This window comes from Acartia tonsa, chromosome 6 (genome assembly GCF_053477335.1).
Source record: "Acartia tonsa isolate MP-2025a chromosome 6, ASM5347733v1, whole genome shotgun sequence".
Classification (NCBI taxonomy): domain Eukaryota; kingdom Metazoa; phylum Arthropoda; class Copepoda; order Calanoida; family Acartiidae; genus Acartia; species Acartia tonsa.
In genome coordinates this window covers 36,240,214-36,251,649 of record NC_137265.1, presented here as the reverse complement: position 1 = coordinate 36,251,649, position 11,436 = coordinate 36,240,214, and the positions used below count along the sequence as shown (strand labels likewise).

At 34.9% G+C, this 11,436-nt stretch overlaps 1 protein-coding gene across 2 annotated transcripts; it reads left to right on the top strand.

Moving 5' to 3' along the window:
• The first annotated feature begins 200 nt into the window (after positions 1–200).
• On the top strand, positions 201–10,428 carry PIG-L (phosphatidylinositol glycan anchor biosynthesis class L). Of its 2 annotated transcripts, XR_013880745.1 has the most exons (10): positions 201–415; positions 985–1,058; positions 1,431–1,545; positions 5,620–5,681; positions 6,013–6,111; positions 6,487–6,634; positions 8,092–8,223; positions 8,705–8,775; positions 9,428–9,557; positions 9,855–9,967. XR_013880745.1 is itself a non-coding variant. In XM_080164631.1 (9 exons), the coding sequence occupies exons 1-9, from the start codon at positions 386–388 to the stop codon at positions 9,501–9,503; spliced, it is 807 nt and encodes a 268-aa protein (XP_080020757.1). In that variant the 5' UTR covers positions 201–385; the 3' UTR covers positions 9,504–10,428. The 2 variants fall into 2 exon arrangements, 1 of the variants encoding a protein (XP_080020757.1); XM_080164631.1 differs by having other exon boundaries at positions 9,428–10,428.
• Positions 10,429–11,436: the final 1,008 nt, after the last annotated feature.

Below are 11,436 nucleotides of genomic sequence, written 5' to 3'. Positions count from 1 at the left end.
ACCCTGGGCTTATTGTAAACTGAAATAGCTAATATTATTTTGTTTTTATAAAATCTTTAAAAAAAACACAATGATTATTTTTTTATATTATTTTTACATTATTTAATGCTATTCCCAAAGGATAAATGATTTATTTGGGCTTTCCACTTTTTTTATTAAAAATATTTCATATTTATTTTTCCATTTTACCATAAGCCTGTCTGTTTGCAGAAAAGAAAGGAGGGGAAGGATTCAATACACAAACAAATCAAATGACAAGAAGAAAGAATCTCAATTATTGAGAAAGAATAATTCCTAATACAGTCCTTGTGATTAAAAATGTTGAAAAATTATAAATATAAGTCTTTATGGTAATTTTAATGGAATGAAGAGGCCGGCCGTTTAAATGGGAAAATATTTTGAATATGATATAAAGGTAATTTATTTTCAAATATTTAATATCAAATCTGATCAATTAGGGCTAAGGGAAGCCTTATTTTATTTGTTTCGGGGGTTGTACATCTAAAGACTGCACCCCTATCATCCGGGGGCTCTGTTTTCGTAAGGGGATGTAGAGCAATGACAGAAAAATAGCCTAAAACAATCCAAACACCCACACTTCAATTATATATAATCTTCCAGGGCCAATTTTATTTTTCCTCTAGGAATGGAGAATTCAATAGGTTCAGTGGTTAGCGTGTTCTTAACCTTGATCTAAATTAGATTGTCTATTATTATCCTCTTTTTTTTTTAACTGTGTCGATTAAAATCATTGGTTGGAACGTTTAGACACGTCTATATTTAATGTTCGTATATATAACAAACATTGAAATTGAATTAAATAACATAATTTTCAAAATTTTAATGGTAGAACGTGTTACGGAACCAGTAATATATAGTCCTTAGTTCAGCGGTAGGCGAGATCTTAAAGAACAGACAGACGGACATCGATATATTATTAAAGAACTATGGCTAAAATATACAATATGTTTTTATTTTACACAGATGGAGGAATTAACGGCTTTATTACTAATCATCTTGGTCATCTGTTCAGCAATATATTTCTGCTTAAACTGTAGGTAAGGTGTTCTCTTATTCAATGATATTTCCTTTAACAAAATATTGATATTCTTTATAATCTTTATTCAGTTCGTAAAAATATAAGTCATAAATATAAAATATTTTGTTAGCTTATAACATTTGCAACATAGAAATAGTACCATAGGAAATATGCAGAAGAAAAACAATACGTACCTAATATGTCGCAATCATGATTTTATATTACAGTAATAAAGTTTAAGGCAAAATAGGTTATTTCCTCTTATTTTATACATTTTGATCAACATAGAATTGTACCCACCCTCTCTAAACGGCCTTGGAATTAAACTTTTTATTATTTATTAAGTTTTTATTTCGTTGCATATAGGAACATCATCTTTTGTTTTGTTCAGAACAAGCTGGAAGCATGGCAAACAGTTATCCAGTGGGAGGAGAGTTATGCTGGTTATCAGTCATCCTGATGACGAGGTTATGTTCTTTGGACCTACAATTCTAGGCTTAGTTCAGGTAATTTTAGGGTGCCTTCCCTTGAAGTGTCTAGCGAGCACAAAACCTCCCCCTCCACCCTGATTTTTTACTAAGGGGGGGGTTTTTAATGCAACCATCTCGTAACCAATGTATAAATGGCACTTAGAATTCGAATTTCGACCTCAAATTTTGCATGAGTAATCCTTGGTAGGTCTATTTTCCCTAAATCGATCAAAAAGTTGGAAAAGTAACGGCTGGCAGCTGGCGGCTCAGCCGTTTAGCCGTTTTTTGCCTATTTTCAGGGCAAATTCATCATTAATTACGTAGGAATCAACTTTTAAAACATATTTTTGGTTTAATTCATGTTAAATGATAGCATTAACCATTTTTAAAATTTCTTGTACCAGCTGCTAAACGGCTAGAACCGGCTGAAAACGGCTGGGAGCTGCCAAGAGTATGAATAGTTGATAGGGCATGTGACATGTCTAGGGGTAGGTTTTTATGGTTGCTGAGCTCAAAAATACTACCAAAAATAGTGGCAGCTCAATCATATGGCAGCTGGGTAACGGCCGCTGCTGAGCTGGGAGCTGCCAAGAGTTGAATGTGTAGATAGGGCTTGTGACATGTCTAGGGGTAGGTTTTTATGGTTGCTGAGCTCAAAAATGCTACCAAAAATAGTGGCAGCCCATCAATATGGCAGCTGGGTAACAGCTGCAGCTCAGCTGGTAGCGGCCAAGAGTAGAATGGGTAGATAGGGCTTGTGACATGTCTAGGGGTAGGTTTTTATGGGTGCTGAGCTCAAAAATGCTATCAAAAATAGTGGCAGCTCATCCATATGGCAGCTGGGTAACGGCCGCTGCTCAGCTGGGAGCAGCCAAGAGTAGAATGAGTAGATAGGGCTTTTGACGTGTCTAGGGGTAGGTTTTTAGGGGTGCTGAGCTCATAAATACTATTAAAAATAGTGGCGGCCCATCCACATGGCAGCTGGGTAAAAGCTACAGCTCAGCTGGGAGCGGCCAAGAGTAGAATGAGTACATAGCGCCTGTGAGGTGTCTAGGGATAGGTTTTATTGGGTGCTGAGCTCAAAAATACTACCAAAAATAGTGGCCGCCTATCAATATGGCAGCTGGGTAACAGCTGCAGCTCAGCTGGTAGCGGCCAAGAGTAGAATGGGTAGATAGGGCTTGTGACATGTCTAGGGGTAGGTTTTTATGGGTGCTGAGCTCAAAAATGCTATCGAAAATAGTGGCGGCCCATTCACATGGCAGCTGAGTAAAAGCTACAGCTCAGCTGGGAGTGGCCAAGAGTAGAATGAGTTCATAGGGCTTGTGATGTGTTTAAGGGTAGGTTTTCATGGGTGCTGAGCTCAAAAATACTACTAAAAAAAGTGGCCGCCCATCCATATTGCAGCTGGGTAACAGCTAAGCTTAGCAGTAAGCCGTTATTTAAGACTCATTGACTATTGGGACTATTGAAGGATAACCAAATATTGAATATTTCATTATAAATACACTATTGTCATTTTATATTATTAATAACAACACCTTATCAATGTATTGATTTAGTTGTAAAACGGCTGAAATTGGCTGAGAACAGTTACCAACAGATAAAAGTAAACAAGTAAAGATATAGCTTGTGATGTGTAAAAGAGGTGTAAGGTGCCAAGCTCATTAATACTTCCAAAAATAGAAAAGCCCATCCAAATGGCAGCATGGTAAGGGCTGCTGCTCAGCTGTAGCTGTTACCCAGCTGCCATATAGACAGGCCCGAACTTTTATTGGTAGTATTTTAGAGCTCAACACCCATAAAAACCTACCCCTAGACACGTCACATGCTATGTACTTTTGGCTATTGTTAGCTTTTTTCAGCCGTTTTTTGGTAGTTTTCAGCTCTTGAAACAGTGAAATCTAGTAATTAAAAAGAGTTATTAGTAATAGTATATCCATGAAAAAAAGGTAAAATGTTAATAGGGAGAAGTTTAATTCCACTGAAATAATCAATTTTTTAAGCCTCAAAAAACAGCTGAGCTGTGGCCATTACCCAGCTGCCATATAAGAGGGACGGCACTAATTTTTGTGCTCAGCATCCATTAAAACCTACCCCTAGACACATCAGAAGCCCTATCTACTCATCTACTTTTGGCCACTCCCAGCTGAGCTGCAGCTGTTACCCAGCTGCCATATGGATGGGCGGCCACTATTTTTGGTAGTATTTTTGAGCTAAGCAACCATAAAAGCCTACCCCTAGACACCTCACAAGCCCCATCTACTTATTCTACTATTGGCCCCTCCTAGCTGAGCTGTAGCTGTTACCCAGCTGCCATGTGGATGGGCCGCCACTATTTTGGTAGTATTTTTGAGCTCAGCACTCCGAAAACCTACCCCTAGACACGTCACAAGCCCTATCTACTCATTCTAATCTTGTCCGCTCCCAGCTGAGCTGCAGCTGTTACCCAGCTGCCATATGGATGGGCTGCCACTATTTTTGGTAGCATTTTTGAGCTCAGCAACCATAAAAACCTACCCCTAGACATGTAACATGCCCTATCAACTCTTCATACTCTTGGCAGCTCCCAGCCGTTTTCAGCCGGTTCTAGCCGTTTAGCAGCTGGTACTAGAAATTTTAAAAATGGTTATTGCTATCATTTAACATGAATTAAACCAAAAATCTGTTTTTAAAAGTTGATTCCTACGTAATTAATGATGAATTTGCCCTAAAAATAGGCAAACAACGGCTAAACGGCTGAGCCGCCAGCTGCCAGCCGTTACTTTTCCAACTTTTTGTTCGATTTAGGGAAAATAGACCTACCAAGGATTACTCATGCAAAATTTGAGATCGAAATTCGAATTCTAAGTGCCATTTATACATTGATTACGAGATGGTTGCATTAAAAACCCCCCCCTTGAATTTGGGGGGGGGGGGATTTTTTCTCTATACCTAACCACCGTGAATTTACTATTACTGCAGGGCTCCCTGTATCCTATATAACCTAGCCTAAGGTTAAGAAAAACGCGTGAACCTCCCCCCCCCCCCTCCTACAGGGTGTTTTTTTTAATAAGTTAAAAGTATTGCTTAATATAACCCACTTGCCATTGACAGAAATTAATAATCTATATCTTAAATTCTTCATTGATGTGGGACATTTTGTATGAGAAAAAAATATTTGGCGATTTTCAACAAATTTTGCCTTAAAAACCGGTTTTACCAAAGTACCTACTTTTGGAAGATTTTTGGATCTTGACTAATTTAAAGAGTGTGCAAAAATGCGTACATTTTTAAAAATCAAATTGCGCGGCTTGTGTTTATAGTAGAAAAATGTTACGCATATCGTTAGAATTGTCATTTACTCTAGTTTTTGGAAATATATGTAACACATACAGGCTATTTGTAGTATAGAAGCTACATTGGAAAATGTGAGAATTGTTGAAAATTTTAAGTAAGTTGGAACATTTTACCACGTAGCTCCTAAACTATACGTAGCACAGGAATAGTTCTTAAACACCTAAAAACTAGAGTTTATGACGATTCTAACGATATGCGTAACATTTTTCTACTATAAACACAAGCCGCGCAATTTGATTTTAAAAATGTACGCATTTTTGTAAACCCTTTAAATTAGTCATGATCCAAAAATCTTCTAAAAATAGGTACTTTGAAAAAACCGGTTTTTAAGGCAGAATTTGTTGAAAATCGCCAAATATTTTTTTCTCATACAAAATGTCCCATATCAATGAAGAATTTAAGATATAGATTATTAATTTCTGTTAATGGCAAGTGGGTTAAATTAAGCAATACTTTTAACTTATTAAATAAAAACACCCTGTATATTTACAATTTAAAAAAATGGGGAATAGTAGAAACTTGCATTGAATCCGCCAATTTTTGTCATAATACCGTCCAGTAAAAAAGATGATACCTAGTTGAATAGTTCATTCACGGCTCCTTTTTCAAACCCAAAATTATGTCATCAAAGACAAAAGTTTATTTGATTATAAGAGCTTTTGGGATAATTACATTATGTTCTATCACCAAATTTTAAGAGCCATTCCGATGTTTAAATGTCCTAATTCTGGTTTGAACATAATAATATTAAATAACTATATTTTTTTGTAGACAAACGAAGTTTATCTGCTCTGTCTGTCAGTTGGTGACTTCAGAAAGCAGGGAAAATTAAGGTAATATTTTATTAAAACAATGATAGCAATATCAAGAGAAGCGAAGCCAAGCAATAAGGTATTTTTAGACGGTAAACAAACGATTTAACAAGCACGGCGTTTATTTTATATTCTATGCTCACATTAAGATAAAAATTATCGATTTTTGGGCAACATTTCAATAGCAGCAGTGCTTTCGAAAATAAGCTGTTAAGATATGTATAATAGCATAATAAAAAGTCTTACATATAGAATAAGGTTTGTTTAGATATAAAATTGCACAATACACAAAATACATAAAATGGATTTTTTTCATCTTAAAACTTTTTTTAATCTTAAAACTATTTTTTAGGAAAGAAGAATTGTATGCTAGCTGTAAGATTCTTGGAATCCAAGAGCAAAATATTATTCTAGTGAATCACACATCCCTTAAGGATGATCCTAACGTCAGGTAAATTAAACTGCTGTGTTTCTCGCCGCGCCATTTTACTAACGGCGGCTGCCATTTGGTTTTGTTTGAAGGATGGAGTTTTATTGTCTGCAAAAAAAAAGGTGTGTAATCTCAATGAAGCAGGAATAAGTAGATAAACCTTTAACAAGGATTTCAACATCCATCAGTTGCGAAGATGATGAATTGAAAACAATTGACTATTGTACTAACAACAATGCGCTTTGTAAGGTAAATTTTCAAACAAAAGTGTTGTTATCACGTTTCAATCATATCGTTTCTCTTAGGTGAACAGACATTTCGAATCATATCGTAGCTTTGCTACTAAAATGACACCATTACAAATTCAACATATGAATTAACATATTAAATTTTCAGATGGCGTGAGGAGCTAGTGAGTGATATAGTGTCCCGCCACGTGTCATCTCTGTCCATCAATACAGTCATCACATTCGACAGACACGGAGTTTCTAGTCACAAGAACCACATCTCCCTCTACTATGCCTTGGCATGCCTTGCACTGGAGGTAACGACATACAGGAAGCTTACATTCCCAATGATGATTAGCAAAATTACCCTTTTTGTACTATTAATGGTTCTAAGATTTGGCTCTGTTGGATTGAAACAACCAATCAAGATTAAATAAAAGTACTGAATCTGAAGAATCTGACTGTAATGAACTACTATTACGCGTCTAATGTTGTAGCTGTAGAAATTCATCGTGCACACAACCACCTAAAGATCATTTAAATGTAGTTCAAATATTTGCCGCTAGGCGTCTCATTTTTATTTTTCAAGTTTATTTCTTATGATGTTGGATTGGTAGCGTTAATCGAATTAGTTTTTTATTCTTTGGATTCTTATTAAAGCCAAATTAAATGAAATAGATTAACCATATTCATACTTTTTAAAGAGTCATGAACGTTTTTTCTTGTTTTATTTGAAATCACATCAAGACTGAAAAAGAGGCATGCTGTCATTGGCATCATGGTGCGCCGAATTTTGTTGCCTGAGTGAACATTTTCGGCAGCCGTGATGTGCTTGCTCCAAATTAGAACAGTTGATTCATTACAAGAGCCGTATGAATTCCCATTCATGTGATCGGCCACGTCTTGGACTCAGCAGGACGTGGTGTTATATTTGAAACTGACGTTAAGTCAGTACTTGTAAATATTACTATAAGGAATCAAGACCATAAATAAATAGGAGGAACATCTAAAGGGATAAGACAGTTGCCAATAAATTGATGTATATTCCCCATGATGATGATACACAAGACTAAACCTTCTGTAGATTACAACAAGTGAAGGATATGTTACTTAATGAACCAACCAATTTGAATTTAATTCAGTCTCAAAGGCCAACGAATATGGAAACATTATTACAAAACTTTAGGGACTATTGAATAAACAGCCCGATGTCTCCTCCCTCTCTGGAGATCGACCTGTACAATACAGTAATATAATAGCCTCAAACTTGAATAGAGTAAGTGTAAAGATTGCTCATTTAATGTAATCCAGCCAGTCCAACAGTTTCCAAGATCTTACAAACACGCAAACAAAACTCAATTAATTTGGTTTTATAGTAACTACTCTATAGAAAGGACTTTCATTAAATCTTGATTGTGTTGTACAAAATATAGATGTACAAACTTTTTTACCAATGATTTCAATCTATTTAAGGGGTAATTTGTTTATCATAATTGGAGATGTACAGTAAATTCTCGTTCATTGTCTTATCCCCTAAGATATCTGATAAGTAGGAACAAACAGACTTTGTGACGATAATTTCTCTGCTTGTTGAAGGAATTGAAAATCAGTGAAAAAAATTACCTATTAATAAAAAAAGGTGTAAGGCTAAATGTCATTAGTTTTATGGTGACTATACAAACCAAATATTGCTGTTTAATTTACAATAATTGGCTGTTTATAGCTGCGCTACTAGGGAACAGAACTTTCCCTATTTTACTGTAACCTTTTTTAGGACGAGTACAGATCCGTGTACTGCTTAACCTCTGTGAACCTAATGAGAAAATACAGTTTTCTGGTGGATATACCAATGAGTTATATGTTGTGTAGTATTGTTTACATGGCTGGCCCCGCTCAGTGGCTACAGGTATGTTTTTTTTGTTCAGATACAATATTATTTGCTTCTTATAAAAAGAACGGTTCTATTGCATTTATGGTAAAATGTTCCTGGTAACGGTTATCTCCAAAATCTAAAACTTTAAAGGCCGTAACGGCCAAACGGTTTAACGTATTCACTATATGACTTCATATTCCGTTTATTTTGATATTTTTAAACTAAGATCTTCAATTCCTAGGTTAATACAACATTAATTTAGCATTTTTTGGGTCTTTTATTTTAAAATATGACACTACGGCGTCCGAATTATGTCATTTGCATGCCCGTCCGTCCATCCGACTAAGTTAGCAAATAAAATACTATAACTTTGGCTAATGCTATAGGTAATAGGGCTAGAAGAATGGTTCTTTTATGTTTTTAACCGTCTAACAGAGCCTAATTAATTTAGGACACTACGAACGTTTTCAGTTCACAAATGCATCAGTTTTCATGTAAACTAATTTTGTTTTAGTTGCGACGGGCCATGCATGCTCATAGTAGTCAAGTTACCTGGTACAGAAGGTTGTATATTACATTTTCCAGGTATGTAGCACTTCATATCCGCTAGTTTTCTAAGAAGGTTATTGGTTCGTGCCTCGGCCGAACTTTCGTTATTACAACTAAAAAGTTAGAAGTCAGAATTGCTTGATTCCTTATTTTAAAACTAGCGGCTACGCCCCCTAGAAGCCTCTAGGGGCACTTAAGGTAGGAGGGGGAAAAGTCGACCTCGTCCTATTTTAGATTTGAGTTTCAAAAGAGTACAAAAAATATTTTTTTTGGGGGGAGGGGGGTGAAGACACCCTTCTCAAAAATAGTTTAAAACTTTCCCAGGACCTATAAGGAGCTTTACTGTAAAGGAGAACAATATCTGTTCAGCAGTTAGCGAGATCCTTCGGTACAGACAAAAAACGCTTACTACTTTATATAATTGGATAGTGACGCTTTTTTTCCTATCCCCATTTTGCAATGCTACGTTAGACGCAATGTGGTCGTTGTAATCCTTGTACTCTGTCCGCGAAAAGGTTACCCTCCCGCCCCTCGATCCTCTAGATTACACCACCATAGGACAATAAGAGCTGTGCCTATAATTTCTCGATAGAATACGGACATTTATAAATCTTGCATATTATGTAAATTCTAGAAATATATGTTAACTTTTTGTGATTCTGTCTAATATTAATTTTTCCATGTTTAGATACATGCTAATCAACACGTTGGAGCCAATCTCACGAGCATCTAGTTCGAATCCCGGTGATAAGAAATCCAAATAAACATCTCATAGACAAATGTTATTAACCCAAGAATCCAGAGGGAAAGATGAATAGATGTTGTAGCAATTGTTGTCAATTGGGATGCCGATTTACAGGAATAAGGAATATAAAAATATTGACATTGGTCCCCAAAGTTTTAGAAACACGCTCTCTCTCTCTCGATGATTCACAAAATTACTCCTTCTATACATTACAGTTAGTAATTGAACCGTTTGGACATTCAACTTAATAAACTCAATAAAAGTTGTTAAGCCAACGTTATCGTAAATTTCTGGGGACTAGTGTAATAAACAGCCCAGTGTAATCTTATTTCCTGCTTTCACGAAACAATCTTACATCTATTTATCTTACCCTTACATTCTTAATCTCACCACACTAATATGTATTATTCACTAATAAGTCGTTGTTCTCAGTTATCAAAAAAAAAAGTTATATCAAATCTTTTTTTAATATTTTTTTTTGTAAGAAAAGTGAGTTTTAATTATGATTGAGGGATATTTCTTCTGAAGAAAAACTTTTTTTTACTTACCAGTTTATTTACCTTCGTTCTTGTTTTACCGGACAACATCAGAAAGGGTCTAGTGCCCATAAATGCAGGGGTGTAAATTCTGCAAAAGATTCCCCTCCTCCATCTTAGTTAAAGTTATATTTCCTAAAATGCTAAATGATTTTTGTGTCTGTAGATGAGAGAACAAGTAGCTTTTTGCTATTTTTAAAAAAATATTTTCCCATTATTTTGGTGTTTTTGGTCCGATTTTTAAAATTTCAGTAAACTTTATTTTTCCCCTTTACTTATTATGTCACCCCCCCCCCACTCTGTGTAGCATAAATGACTGAAAAGTTGAAAAATAGTTTTTCTTCGGGTGCGACATCCTTGTAGGTTAATTATTTGTGTCAAAATTCTAGTTTTTATAAAAGAAAAAAATATTGTAATTTTATTTTAAATGATCTCTGGTAGGTATAGTTATTTAAGCATCGGCTTTCCGCGGATATCAAAACGAGTTTTGTTAGCCCAGAGGGACCGAAGGTCCGGGCTAACAAAACTATTAGGTAATAATCTTTATTTTGATATTCGTGGAAAAATATCTGTAATACGATGCTTTGAATGATTTATCAATATGACTAAGAACCGGTCCTAATCCAGCGGATATCAATCGGTTTCGAAGTCATACTGGTAAGAGTGTGACAATTCACATTTGACGCCCATTGAAGAATATAGTGGCACACTTAAGGTGGGGAGTCGTTCCCTTAATTTTTTTTTTTTGGGGGGGGGGTCTTTTTTTTTGGTGGAAATCGACAATTTGGAACGACCAAGAAAATTCACTATAATTTAGTTTGTTTACAAACACTTAATACTCATTGTGATAATTGTAAATACAGAAAGAAATCTTGTCCACGTTATAATTGTAGTCCTATTTAAATTGTACATATTAAATTATTATTTTTAATTAATATGCATTTCAATAATTTTTTTCACGTTTTTTATTTAAGCAGTAAGGAATATTTCATAAATCAAAACTTTTTTGTCTCCAATTTTTCTTACAGTCTAAAAAGCAATAATGTAAAATACACGTTTTGTGTCAATAATGATTATTTTTTAACATATGTTATAGGCAAAAAAGTTTTATTTTGCATATGAAATATCTTTTTCTGCATTTTAGTCTCTTCATTTTTCATTATCTTCAATATATATTTTTTTTGTATAAAAAAAATAATAGGCAAATCTTTTCAAATAAGAAGTATTAGTAGAAAACAGAATTCACCCTATTAATTACACTAAAATTAATTAATGGACTTAATAGTAATAATGTACCACAAAACTATAACATTAGGCAATACCAGGGAGGGATGAGAGACATTGGTCGGTTTATTAAACTAGTCCCCAAAATTTATAATACTGCTTTCTCATTCGTTTACTGAACAACTTAAGTGA

What these genes read in the sequence shown, in the direction of transcription:
- PIG-L (XM_080164631.1), top strand. Translation starts at nt 386, where the DNA reads ATGGGAAAATATTTTGAATATGATATAAAG. An exon ending in ATTTTGAATATGATATAAAG is followed by an intron (nt 416 to 984) that starts GTAATTTATTTT and finishes TATTTTACACAG; the next exon opens with ATGGAGGAATTAACGGCTTT. An exon ending in AGAAAGCAGGGAAAATTAAG is followed by an intron (nt 5,682 to 6,012) that starts GTAATATTTTAT and finishes ACTATTTTTTAG; the next exon opens with GAAAGAAGAATTGTATGCTA.